The 14,187-nt window shown below is 44.9% G+C and overlaps 1 protein-coding gene across 1 annotated transcript in view; it reads right to left on the reverse strand.

Moving 5' to 3' along the window:
- The window catches only part of LOC144769921 (transient receptor potential cation channel subfamily V member 6-like), a 67,225-nt gene extending 53,038 nt beyond the window's left edge, over positions 1–14,187 (reverse strand). Inside the window, exons 1-3 of the mRNA XM_078654115.1 lie at positions 14,179–14,187; positions 10,485–10,631; positions 7,818–8,030 (exon numbers count right to left, since the gene is read on the reverse strand). Of these exons, the coding sequence (XP_078510241.1) occupies positions 7,818–8,030; positions 10,485–10,631; positions 14,179–14,187 (369 nt within the window). The remainder of the gene's footprint in view (positions 1–7,817; positions 8,031–10,484; positions 10,632–14,178) is intronic.

Here is a 14,187-nt window from a genome sequence, read left to right on the forward strand (position 1 = left end):
TGCATCCACCTCAGAGTCAGAAGCGGTCTGCTGTGGAGTCTTTGGCTCCCGCCGCGACTTAAAAAAAGCTTGGATTGATTTTTATCTGTCCGGCCAATACTCGCAGGGCGCGCCGCAGCACCCAGCCCAGGTAGTGAATGGGGACCAGCAACCTGAAAGTTCGAGAGACTCCTTGAAGCCACACCAATGCACACCAGAAAAGGGCCACCTGTACAGCCCTTCGCCTGGTCTCAGTAGGCACGCAGTTGCAGCAAGTACCCTCCGATTGTAGCCCATTCACCACAGCTCTTTAATCACTCGGGGTCCTCCCCGCTAGGCCGTCCGGTATCGCAGTCAGAGTTCAAGTCGTGATGGGGTATATGGCAAAGCCCTGGTTGGAGGCCACAGTACCGGAAAGTTAATATTGGCTTAATGCAAAGTGGGCCCCACAAAGATCGAGATCCACAAAATTTGCAAAGTAGAGGAGTGAGCACCGGGGGCGTAAGAAGGCTTCCTCCAAAGAAGCAGACGCAGCCCCATGATCCGGTGTCCCGCCTCCAATGCCTCCTCAATCAATTCAGGCTCTCCTCACACACTATGCCCAAGTGCACTATATACTGGTGGGCCCGGTCCACAACAGCCTCAATTCACAACGTCTTCCCGCAATACGGCATCTCGCCTCCAGTGCCTCCACAGTTAATTCAGTCTCTCACCATAAAGGAGCACACTAGGCCATGAGCACAAAAATTATCTGCCGCAGACACAGCGCCGGCCAGCACATGCGGCATCCAGCGCTCCACGCTGGGGAGGGGTGGGGGGGTCCTCGTCGGCCGCCTACCCGCAATACTCCTGCACTACCCCTGACGGTCACCGCCGCCCCACACCAGACACAGCGAGCCGGGCCCGGTCCCCCGATCCCACCTTCACAGCCCGGGTCAAGGCGTAGGACAGCCCACTCACCACATCTGACACCAACGGGCGTCTCCACACTGGAACTCCGTGGCCGACCCTCCGCCGCCACCGGTCACCTCCGGCCGCCGCAGGTCCCGCCGGCTACTCCGCTCCCTCTGCTCACAGGCCTCCCGCCCACTGCCGCCGGAGCATGGAGACCCCAGAGACGTCTCACACGGAGGCCGCTGTCGCCAGCCAATGTCCCCGCAGGCTCGGCACATACCAATAGCAGGCTTGAATACGCCAAAAGGGCTCAGGCTGCAGGCAGCTCCCAGGTCAGCGATCTATGGTGATGTAGCGGCCGCCATTTGCAGGCCCTGCCGCGAGGGTGACTAGGCGCTCAACACAGCATAAAGGGCTGGACAAAGGCGCCTCAAATTAGCACAGCTGGCACAGATGGCGAACAGGAACACACAGCAGGGCTTTCAAAAACCTCAGGGGCCCAGGATGCAGCAGATAATTGTCAGATATTCACTCGGTCATGCAGAGCCTCACAGCAGTGTGGCCATCTTGCTGTGCGCCCTCTAGCGCCCCCCCCGGCCAACTCTGAATTTTATCACGGAGATAGCGTGCTATCACCAACGCTTATCTCCAAAGCGATAAAATTCAGAGCACTAGCTGCCAATTGTGAGATTATCACTGGAAATACAGCAATAACCCTACAAGGTTTGGTGATAGCTTGCTGATAGGGATAGACATACTTGGCCATAATATCCACCTTACATAGGATGTCATGGCTAAGTCAGAAAAATACCAGACGTAAAAAAGCAGTGTTAACCGCGGTTAGTGCTGCTTTTTTTATCGCTAACAGGGTTAGCGATATCCTTGATAAAAGGAGAAATGTCGCTTAGCGATATTTCTCCTATTATTTTACTCTGGAACACCCCCTTTGCATCTCATTAGAGATGCAAGGGGAAGTGTAAGTAAAAGGGTGCTAACATGGAAATTTGCGTGTTAGCACCCTGTTGCTGATAGGGTGCTAGTTTTATCTCTGCTTATTTGGCTTTTAAAGGCAAAAAAGCAGAGATAAAGCCCTTGTTAATATGCCCCTTATTTGGTGAGTAACTCCAAAGACAGCCAAAGACGCCTTTGCCCACCTCTATTTTCTAGAGCTGAAAATAAATCCCTGATGCAACTAACCCAGCTGGTAAAAAGTTAGCAATCTCCTCCAATGATAACAACAAGCTCGGGGCATCCTAGAGCTTGTACATGGAAGGCTCACATGAAGCAATGGGCAACAACCCTTGGTGTCTGTGTGAGGTCTAGATTGAGGTACAAAAGGGGGTGGTGATGGACGGAGCATCTGAATCAATCAAACACTCACACCCAGTCAAAAGATCTGGCTTTAATCCATCACCGTTCTTTAGCCCACTCTGCCACCCCAGTTCAGACATGGCTATATGCAAATCAGTCTGACCCTGTGCCTCATGGGAACAGTACAGCCCGAACTGCCAAGCCATGTCTTCCCTGGACCGGAAACAAGCTTCCGAGGACCGGTTTCTGGCATTCGAGCCGTCTTCAGCCCGGCTTGCTTGAATCCAGTGGCAAAGTGAGCAAGGGACTCACGTCTGAGCATACCCTGCCACACTTATGGTGGCCAAAAGCGGTACAACAGGGGGTGGTGATGGACGGAGCATCTGAATCAATCAAACACTCACACCCAGTCAAAAGATCTGGGTTTAATGCATTACCGTTCTTTAGCCCACTCTGCCACCCCAGTTCAGACATGGCTATATGCAAATCAGTCTGACCCTGTGCCTCATGGGAACAGTACAGCCTGAACTGCCAAGCCATGTCTTCCCTGGACCGGAAACAAGCTTCCGAGGACCGGTTTCTGGCATTCCAGCCGTCTTCAGCCCGGCTTGCTTATATCCAGTGGCAAAGTGAGCAAGGGACTCACGTCTGAGCATACCCTGCCACACTTATGGCGGCCAAAAGCGGTACAAAAGGGGGTGGTAATGGACGGAGCATCTGAACCAATCAAACACTCACACCCAGTCAAAAGATCTGAGTTTAATCCATCACCGTTCTTTAGCCCACTCTGCCACCCCAGTTCAGACATGGCTATATGCAAATCAGTCTGACTCTGTGCCTCATGGGAACAGTACAGCCCAAACTGCCAAGCCTAGATTGAGGGCACAGCTTTGGGTTGCCCTTCATTCTTCCAACTGGAGCCAGTCTCATTTCTGACCAGCCTACAGGATTACTCATCTCTCACCTCATGCTGTTTTCTGTCTAGTGAATCAATCTACCAAAAAGAGGTGTTTCCTTTGCAGTGCAACTTTACATCTGAATATTACACTCAATCATCAGGTTTTATGTCTCATTTAGTCATTTGTGTCACACATGCATTCTTAACAGTACACGGTTCTTTCTTTCTTCCCTTATTTTTTGTCACTGCAGGAGGCATTTTTAATGCCTTTGTCTAGATTCAAATACCAGCCTGAACTTAACATGGTGCTGAATTGGGTTAAGTATCACTTTTTGGATTAGCAGAGTTTGACCACAAAATGGTGGCCTAAAGTGTGGCAAGATCAACCACAAAAGTCACCATCTTGTGTGAGTTCAAGCTCCCCTCTTGGGTTCAAGCTGTCCAATCTCCCATCAGAACTAGAGCAACATGCCTGTGCTCCTGTGATTAAAGTTTTGCTACAGCTACAAGCATGAGACTCTGCAAAAGATAATGCTGTGTTTTGGATATGCAGTAATGCCAATAAAAGGCGCACGTTCCCTGGGTTAGTTCTAGATACTATACTGCTGTGTTGGTTTCATTGCTGTGTGTGGGGAACAACCTTTACAAGGCAACTTTTACAACGCACTACCATTACAACGAAACTTTTACAACGCAACATCCATTACAACGCATGTCTTTACAACGCAACCATTACAACGCATGACACTACAACGCATACCACTACAACGAATGTCATTACAATGCAGTCATTACAACGCATACCATGACAACGCATAACATTACCATCCACCACTTACACTACTGTTGCACCCCCTGGTGTTAGAATAGTAATTTTTACCCCTACACTATCCAATACTCACCAAACATGCAATGTAATGTTATGCGTTGTAATGGTATGCGTTGTAAAGGTAGTATGCGTTGTAAAGGTAGTTTAACAATATTTGTTGTAATGGCATGCGTTGTAATGGAATGCATTGTAATGGATGTTGCGTTGTAAAAAATGCGTTGTAAAGGTATGCGTTGTAAAAGTATGCGTTGTAATGTCATACAACCCTGTGTGTGCATGGGGGCCTAGGGCTCCGACCGATTACACCAGGGACATTTATTTATTATTAAATTAACACCAGTAAGATGTTTTTTTCTTTCTTACTACACACTATATAATGAAATATTTGTCCCACCACAGATTATTTGAATCAGAAGGTGTCCCTCCTGGTGGTTCTAGTAATCCTCTTTTACTGGGGGTAAATGACGACTAACCCAGGGACACAGGACCACAATGACCACTTCCCCAGTGAGTCCTCATTTCTCTAAATTTATAAAGTATTTTTCTAGAAATTATACCATCATGGCTGACGATAATTGAATTTTCATTTAGATTTGGAAGGATAGCTCCTTTCTTTTTGCAGAAAAAGTGATTTGAGACCTTTTGTTTACTATTGTAAAGGAAATGCATTTCAAACTGAGTTCTGCAGGCTGATGATGTCTGTCTCTAAGGGCCAGATGTAAGTAAAGTACATTTACCGATTCTAAAATACCGAATTGTACCGATTCGGTATTTTAGAATTGGTAAATACTATGTAGCAAAAAAATCGGTAAGCATTACCGAATCAGTAAGATTATGTATTTACCGAATCTGTATTTACAGATTCGGTAACTGCCATTCATTCCTATGGGCCTGGAGGTCCATAAGAATTAATAGCAATTACCGATTCGGTATATACCGATTTGGTAAAATAGGCAAAGAGTCAAGGGTGGCAGGGTGTCACTTTGACACCCTGTTGCACCCCTGAATCATGCTTGTGTGCAGATGCCATCTACCTTGGCCTCCCTGCTGGTCTGCTAAAAAGGCTTCAAATGGTTCAAAACCAAGCAGCCAGACTGATATTCAAACTTCCTAAGTGGTCTTCGGCCAGCTCTTGCCTTGCTCAACTCCATTGGCTCCCGTTGGCCCACAGAGTGTCCTTTAAGACTGGCTGTTTGGCCAATAAAGCTGTGAACGGCAACTGCCCCAAATTTATCAGCAGCCGACTTACCAAATACATCCTGAGGCGCTGCCTACGCTCAGCCCACCCCACCTTCTGCTTACCACCTCATCTTTTAGACGGAAACGTCTGGGTGGCTGTAGCTTTTCCCATCTGGCTCCAAAACTCTGGAATTCTCTGCCTCTGGCACTCCGAAGCTACAAAGACCTTACCAGCTTCAGAAAATCTTTGAAAACATGGCTATTTGTGCAAGCGGCTGGCTAAGCCTTCTGGCCAAAACAGCCTTCCTCTCTCAGCGCCATGAAACCCAAGGGTGTACGAGCGCTTAATAAATACCTGTTAACATAACATAACATAACATGTATGTCTGCCACATGGCACAGTTGAAAATGCACAGATTTGAATTTTCAAAGGTATTCGTTATTTACCACCAACTTGTAGTTGGTGGTAAATAACGAATCCTAAAATGGGAAAAGCACTCATTTGAAGGCTCCCTACATTGCAAATTCGGTAATTTACCGATTCGGTATTTTAAGGAATCGGTAATTTACCGATTCCTTAAAATACCGAATTGGTAAATTACCGAGTTTGCAATTTAGGCCACCTACATCTCAGTAGCCTAATACCGGTCGGTAACGGCTGAAATTCGGTAATTTCGGCCGTTACCGACCGATATTGGGCAACCTACAGGCCCTGATTACTGCTGCAAATCCGGTTTTTACTGTGATAGTAATTACACTCTGAGCTTCCACATGCCGCGCATGTCCCCTGTTGGGTTTGCTTTTTTCAAGGTGCTGTGGCCGTTCTTTAGGCACATTCTAATTTATTATTTTTTAAGTCTACACTTTTTGTTTTGAAAATCATAAACGTGAATGTGAAGATGGCCACATTGATTAGAGTTGTGTACAAGGTCACACCACTCCCCTGGCCTCCAACCATTGGAAATCAATGGACTGGCAATGATGCCCAGTGAAGCTGGTACAGCTAGCAGTACCCCTCTTCTGTCACTAGGGGCACAGTTCACACATAGATGTTTGCTTCCTGGATTCTGTTCATCATCAGGGCACTCAATTCTAGTGCTTGAACCTAGTGCTGCATTAGTCATTGAGACACAGACCCAGGTGTACCATACCAGGAGAAATAGATGATAGCAATGCGTTAATTAGAGACACATCGGCACGCCTGTCTAAGTCCTTGCGATTAGTGGTGACAGAAAGTGCATCACTGAATCCTATTCTAGTTCGACATAACAAACTTTTACCTGTATTTCTAACTCGTTTCTTTAGAGCTTCTTATTATTAGAAATTATTTGGGGGTAATTTCTCAAAAACTGACACTACTGGAACTTTCTGCTTAATTTGCAGTATATAACATTAACTGCCCTATAGTATGATTGTAACTATGGGTTCCACACCTGCCCAACTACCTCCTAGAATAAGCCACCAGTGCTTGGACTTCATGGCCATAGAAAGTCAAAAGTAAAACCAGTCTTTTTGGTCCCCAACTGAAGTTGAAGGTGACATATGACCCTAATATGCTGCAGCCATATAGTGGGTGGAGCCAAGAAAGGCATGGCTTGTTTAGTCATTTATTTTCGAGTATTATGCATTTCTGCATGCAGTGGCATAACAGTAGCCCCCGCAGGCCTCAAGGTGCGGTGGGCCCCCATGCTCCAGGGAGCCTCCTCCGAGACTTTGCACAGGCGGCGGGCCACTGGCTTGAGAGATCCGGACTGGGTCAGGAGGGGGGGGGGGCTTCATGTACTTTGCAGGGTTGCCCTCTCAAGTTTTGTTACGTCACTGGCTGCATGGCTATATATATTGACATCAAAGAGCTGAATGTCTTGAAAAGAAGGCAGCCATTGGCCTTTGTATAAGTCATTACACTCTGACTGGAAAGCAGAACCTTGTCCGCCGTTCTTTTATGATCCTGTTGGTATAAGGAAAGACCAATTGAAGACATCTTTGCAAGTATCCCCTCCAAACATTTTCTGAAACACAAGTAGTTTGGATAAGCTTTCACGTCAGAGGTCAGAGACCTCCATCCCATAGGGCCCTGGACTCCCAAGGCTCACCCTTCCTATTAAATGCTTTCGACAGATCGAGGAGGTGCCTGTGTTTTGTGTGACAGGGTACATTTGATTGTGGTATCCCATGTCTTTCCCATTCTGTGTAGTCTAACTCAGTTTGCACAGCAGATGCCATTATTTTACCAATGACATGTGTGTGAGGCAAGCACGCACTCCAGATATCCTTGCAGGGGTGGCTTTAGGCATGTGCAAGCTGTGCACCTGCACATGGCCGCCAAACCCCAGGTGCCGCCACGCCAATATATATCCTTAATATAATAATCCTCTGAGGATGGTTACATATTTGCATGGCGGCCCCTGGCAGGGATTTGGGGCCCCCGCCTGGAACCCCTCTTCTGGGGCCCCCTACCTTCGCTCCCTGCCCAGGGCCGCCATGAGCCTAGAGCCGCCCCTGATCCTTGCTGTGCGAAGTCTGAACAAGAAGGAAGCTTGCACTGCTGATACCCACATAGTGCCAGTAGTGTATGTGCGAGGAAAATTTGCACAGCTGATATGAAGCTTCTGTCTTCTGTACTAAGCGTGCAAGGAAAGCACGTACTGCTTCTGACATGTTGTGCCTCTCCTCTATGTCTTACGTTGCCAATGCTTGTTTTTCTAAGTAACATAGAAAAGGACATACCGATAGTGTTGTCTCGATATGAAGGGTAATGTCTCGGCTGTTGTTACTCTCTGTTGTTCGAGGTTTCAGAGGTCGATAAACGCAGCATATGGTGAAGCAGGTCATGTATAAGACGTAGAGCACGGCTACCACGCAGAAATATGGGCGGCCATAGTTGTTCCACTTCAGTCTTACTAACTCCTTGATTGGTGTCATGTCCAGGATTTGCCGTGCCTAGAGTGAGAGAGAAATAGAAAGTTGAGGATAACATGAACATAGCAAATTTGGATTAAATATGAGAGAAGTCACCACTATTTCATGGGCCTAGATTTTTTATAATTTTGCATTGATGTTGCATTCATTTTGTGGCAGAGCACCACCACAAAAACCTTTTTGGCATTTACTGAGCCAAGCAAAGCCATGTTGACTGGTTTTGCATGGTTTAGTAATTGCAAAGTAATGCAGAGCATGGTGATGCCATGCATTACTTTGAACTGTGTAGATATTACATGGGTAGAGCCCAGCGTTTAAATGCACCCACCCATGTATTTTGACCAAACCCAGATTTACAAAGACTTGTCAGCCTGGGTTTGCACCACATTTTGAGCCTACCCAATAGAGGTGTACCAAGGAGAAACATCTGTATTTCTCCTCATTACCTCACTTTCTATGTGTGCCGCATTCTGCAGTACTCATATCCCTTCCTGCACAAAAACAATCCTGCCCATAATGTTGGCACTAGGCAGCAAACAGTGCACCACCATAAAAAAGAGTGCATAAATCTTCACATCTTTCTGAATAGGGAGCAGGGCAGCAAAGCAAGTGCCACAGGCTGTGGTGAATTTACTTAGAAAATATGTTCTTTCAAAAATAACAAGCAATATTGATGATTAAAACTTTCACATTTTCAGAAACTATCAAGTCAAAATACCTATGATTGTGCAAATATGTCAGTTGCAACATGTGTCCAGTTCTAACACCCACTGGTGTCTTTGAGGTAGGGTGATTTCAAAGAAGGGTCATTGTAGTGCACAGAGGCCCTTTCTTCATTCCCTGGCTCCAGACTCACTACAGTGGGTTATTAAGCCTTTTTGTGGGGACAGGACACAGCTTATTCAGGTATAAGTGTTAGCTCCTCCCTCCCATCCTGCCCAGGGTGACCCATCAGGATGTGGGTGGCTCACCAGTCACACCTAAGCTCCCCTTGAATAGGCTGTGTCTTGTCTCCACACAAAGGGTTGCATACCCCCTGTAGTTTGGAGACAGGGCCAGGAAGGCAGGGCACCTTTGCACTTCAAAGGCCTGCCTCCAGCAGCTTCTCCCCACTTCAACGACGCAACTGCCTATCAATACTAGACCTCAGACACCACCACTTCGGAACACTTCTGGACCTGTAGATACCCTGCCAGGACAAAGGACTGCAGTGCTGCTACAAGGACTGCCACTCTGAAGGAACTGCTGCCCTGCTGTGGTGACCTAATTCCTACTGCTCTCTTGCCTGGCAAAGAAGAACTGGACCTGCAACTTCATCTTGAACCCAGACCACAAAGTGACTTCAAGGGCTAGTCTGCTGGCCTCCTGATCTGAGCCCCAGGGACATAAAAGGCTCCACAACCATCTGCTGGAGCCAGCTGCTGTGAGTTCCAGCCACCCAAGTGGTGCTTCTAAGTCCTGAACCCTTGGTGTGGCTAACTGACTCTTACATCAAGCTTTTGGGTTCTTTGTGACCGCAACCATCCCTTCCGCATCAAGACCGTGCCTCTTGCACTAAAAATCAGCGAGAGTCACTGCCAGCCCATCTCTTCACACACCACCATTTACAGCCCATGGGGGACTGTGAATGCAGAGCTCAAGCCTGCCCTCCACAATGCCTGGCCTGCACTTTGTGCCATGTCAACAACTGCCAACCACACTCTCCTTGCTCTCCGCGACCTTCTTCAACATGCACGAGTCTCTTGGCGCAAAACTTGGGAAGGTAAACCTTCTACAGGGCTAATCTGGGACTATATCTGACCCGCGCTCTATTTTACTCAGCCTGACCATTTGAATTTGACCAGTACAAAGCGACTAGTTAGCTGTAGTTGATGCTTTATGCGTTTAAGCACAATTGTTTCACTTTATTCTTTAAAAATTAATTACTTCAGTTCTACCCAATAGATTTTTTTCATATTTGTGTTGTTTTGATTTATTAAATTCAGCTCAATTGTTCTAATCTGATGTGACATGTTTTTATGCAGTGTTGCATAAATACTCTACACATTGCCTCTAAGTTAAGCCTGGCTGCTCTATTCAAAGCTACCTTGAGGTTGACCACAAGTTAATTTAGTATTTGCTCTTGCCTCATCATGACAGGGATTGAGGTCGCTGCTTGATCAGGGCTCACACCCCAGTCAATTAGCAACCTTATTCCTCACAATCAGACAGACAAATATCTATATAGAGAGCTAGATAGATAGATAGATAGATAGATAGATAGATAGATAGATAGATAGATAGATAGATAGATAGATAGACAGGTTAACAGACAAAAGATAGATAGATAGATAGATAGATAGATAGATAGATAGATAGATAGATAGATAGATAGATAGATAGATAGATAGATAGATAGATAGATAGATAGATAGATAGATAGATAGATGGATAGATGGATAGATGGATAGATAGATAGATAGTCTGCAGTCTGACCGCTCTTTTCCTTGTAGACACCAAGAGCTCCAGAATCGACTGGTCATCTCCCCAGGAGTCAATGCCAGTAAGGTCGTACAGAACAGATGTTGTAGCACCAGTCGGACACAGCGTCACCTGCTTCTTCATTACGAGGTGATGGAACATCTGTCAAAAGAAAAATTAAAGCTTATTGATGGCTTATAATTGCTATTGCCAGGTACTTAAAACCAAAACAAAACCATAATGTGACTATTATACAATGGTAAAAACAACAAGTGATGGACTGAGTGTGGATCAATGTCACACACTCCCCCAGTCAAAAGATCTGGGCCCAAATCCATCGTTTTTTTGCACTCCACACCACCCTGGGTTAGACAATGGCGATATGCAAATCAGCTCTGACCCTGTTGCCCCATGGGAACAGTCCAGTCCGAACTACAAAAGCCATGTCCTTCCCAGAACGGAATCAAGCATCCGAGGACCGGACCGGTTTCGAGGTAACACCTCTCTTCAGCCCGGCTAGCTTGACTCCAAGTGGTGTGGAGTGCCTGGGACCCACGTCTGGGCATCCCCAGCGCACTTAGGGCGGCAATTGCAAAAACAACAAGTGATGGACAATGGTGGCACAGGCCATGCAACAAAACAAAAATAAGTCAGTTTCAGTACCAACCCTTATCAATGAAGGACAATATATCTTAAAATACGTTAAACGATCAACATAAAATAACATTTCACTAAAACTACATTTCCCAAAAATGTACATATTTTTGAAGAATCCAGGCCAGGTGAGGTAAAACAAGGAGAAATATTTGTATTTCTCTTCGTTGTTTCCCCTTTCGGGAGCTCACGTAGAAAGGGTTTAGCATTGCGTAAATGCCTAAATACCAGAAACCTTCTCCAGTCAACCCCAGCCACCCAGAAAGGCCCTTCAAAGCAGCATGTTCAGTCACCGAGTATAGTACTGATTTATTCCAGTTACTAGGGTACTCCGAATAAACACCATAGTTCTCAAATGTCTGAAACATTGCGGAAATTGAGACCTGAGGTTGGATGAGGTACAAAAGAATATTGCCTGCATACAGTAATTTATTTTCCTCGATTATCAGGGATCCCGCTGCCCTGAAGCTCTTGATGGTTGGGTTATCGCGGACCATACAGGCTTGAGGCTCTAATGTAAGAGCGAACAGGAGGGGAAAGAGCGGTAATCTTTGTTTCTTTTTACAGACTTTCGTCTTTGGCAAGAGGGCAGGTGAGTTTCCATTAGTTGAGTATATATGACTTGGCCAAACATGTCCCACTGAACAATCGATCTACTTGATTCACAGCCTTCTCTGTGTCTTGAGGTTTCATGCCATACTGTTTTCAATCTCTTTCTCTTCCTTCACTAAGGCCTTTTTAGTAAATTTTCCAAATAATAATGCTTTCTAAAGCTGTCTTTATTCACTGAGTCTAAAACTTATCAATAGACTTTGCTTGACTGGGTTAGATACGGTATCCCCTCATTTATTCCATTCTTATATTTTCCTATTTTATATATTGTCACTTAGCTTCACTTGTCCCAGCCTGAGACTGTTTTCTATGTTCTTTTCTCTATTATCGTCTCTTCAGTCTTGTGTATCAGTATCTCTTTAACTTTTTCCCACAATTCATAATCTTCTCCCTTTTTGCTCCTTCTCTTCCATTATGGCCAGAGTTCTGGATTTTATTTTCAATAATTACTCGTTTCTAGATTGAGCTTAACTGTAGTTGACCATACATCGTCTGCATCTCTACCGCTGGATGAATATATGCCACTACATTGCATGCGATTACAACGCGGTTGTTACACCGACAGCATTGTTACATCACAGTACCATTACAACGCAAGTTGTTACAACAACTTGCTGGAGGCGGTGCTGAATGTTGGAATACCATAATTTCCTATTCCAAATCCAGTGAGTGCAACAGTAGAAAAGGTGTTAGAATAGTAAATTATACTATTCGTTAGCTTAGAGTGCCCCCTACAGCAAGTCGTTGTAACAACTTGCGTTGTAATTGTACTGCGATGTATCAATGCAGTTGTTGTAACGACCGAGTTGTAATCGCATGCATTGTTATGCATGCAATGTAATGGCTGTTTCCACCGCTGGATACGGTACACGGAGCACCAATTTTTTCCTATCATCCCACTATTCTTTGGTATCCTTGTTTCCTCATTAATTCATCCTTCTTGTCTAAGCAAATATTATGTTATTTTTCAAACATCCTATGTACTACTAGGTTGGTTCATACAATACCGAATTGCAAAGAGTCACAATGAAATCTACCTCATGAATATTTATGAGGTAGGTCACAAATTGCAACCCACTGAGATTTGCTGCCATCACAGTGAAAACAGCTGGCTGAGGTCAACAGATCACCATGTCTGTGATGGATTTTAAATAAGCAGTACATTTTTTCAAATGTTTTTGTAATGTTATTATTTGTGTTTTCTTAAAGGAAAATAGGATGTGTTTAAAAAGAGAAACATTTTAAACCATTTCTTCAGAGTAAGTAGTACCATGGACTACTGCCCACTGCAAAAAATGTGTTTTGACAATTCACAAAGGGGAAAAGGTCTTTAGGGGTCCTTTCACGCACTGCAAATGGGTTATCACTACCTTTCTGTAGTGGATGTATTAATGTTTCTCAACTGGATCTTACTTGCAAAACAATAATACATACCAAAAGGAATCACTGTTTGGAAGGGATGCCTTAACACGCCCATTTCAAATAGCAATTCCTATCGGTTTCCTAAACCCGTTTAGCGATTTGGTAACATCTTAAACAATATTCATATGGGTTTAGTACATTTGAAAAACAACATTTCCCTGTCGCGAAGCCTGTGATTTACTGAATAGCAGGGTTTGTAACTAGAAAGTGTGTTTGTACATCTGTCCCTAAGTCTCTTCTGAGCTCTTGAGGGTCATATCAAAAACTAGGCAACATTAGGCTAAAGCTTCAAATAAAAACATTAGAATGATCAACCGGATGAAAGCAAAAGTTTGATACACCATTTGATGGACAGCAAAACCTTTCAAATTTTAAATACATTTGTTAATTTAAAATGTTAGCATATTCTCTAGTAGTTAGGGTGATAGTAGGAGGACTAAGGTTGGTGTTACAATTAATGTAAAGCTTCAAAACAGCCTTTGTGAAGATCAATAGTAGATGCTGAAGTAAGGGGCATGGTTGAGAAGGTCTCAGAGTAAGATTATGATGGGAGAAGGAGGAAGGCCAAAGTTGTGCATGGGTTACACTCAGAGTTATTTGTTTTGTAATTACTTTTATAATGTGCTTCATTCAGTGACTCAAACACCGAACATCTCGTGCGAGGCTCTGATGTTTGCAATCAAACTTAGCCCGCACTTCAATTTCAAAGGGCTTCTTTTATATCGGCCCACAGGAGTCAAAACGAGCTTTTAACCAGTTTTAGCACACTTCTGGAATCTCTGGCCTTAGAGGATTCGATCACAGTATTAGGCGACCTGAATTTTCATTTAGAGGATAATAACAATAAGGAGACACGAGCCCTCATCGCGGATATGGAAACCCTGGGGCTCCAACAGTTGGTAACATCACCCACTCATCGAGCGGGACACATCTTAGATGGCATATTTTCCAGTGTCCAGGGGCTTCATGTACTGGATATTCTACCTATGCCTTGGACAGATCACTACGCGGTTTTCTGTACCTTGGCCAT

The sequence above is a fragment of the Lissotriton helveticus genome, chromosome 7 (assembly GCF_964261635.1).
Source record: "Lissotriton helveticus chromosome 7, aLisHel1.1, whole genome shotgun sequence".
In the NCBI taxonomy this organism is placed as follows: domain Eukaryota; kingdom Metazoa; phylum Chordata; class Amphibia; order Caudata; family Salamandridae; genus Lissotriton; species Lissotriton helveticus.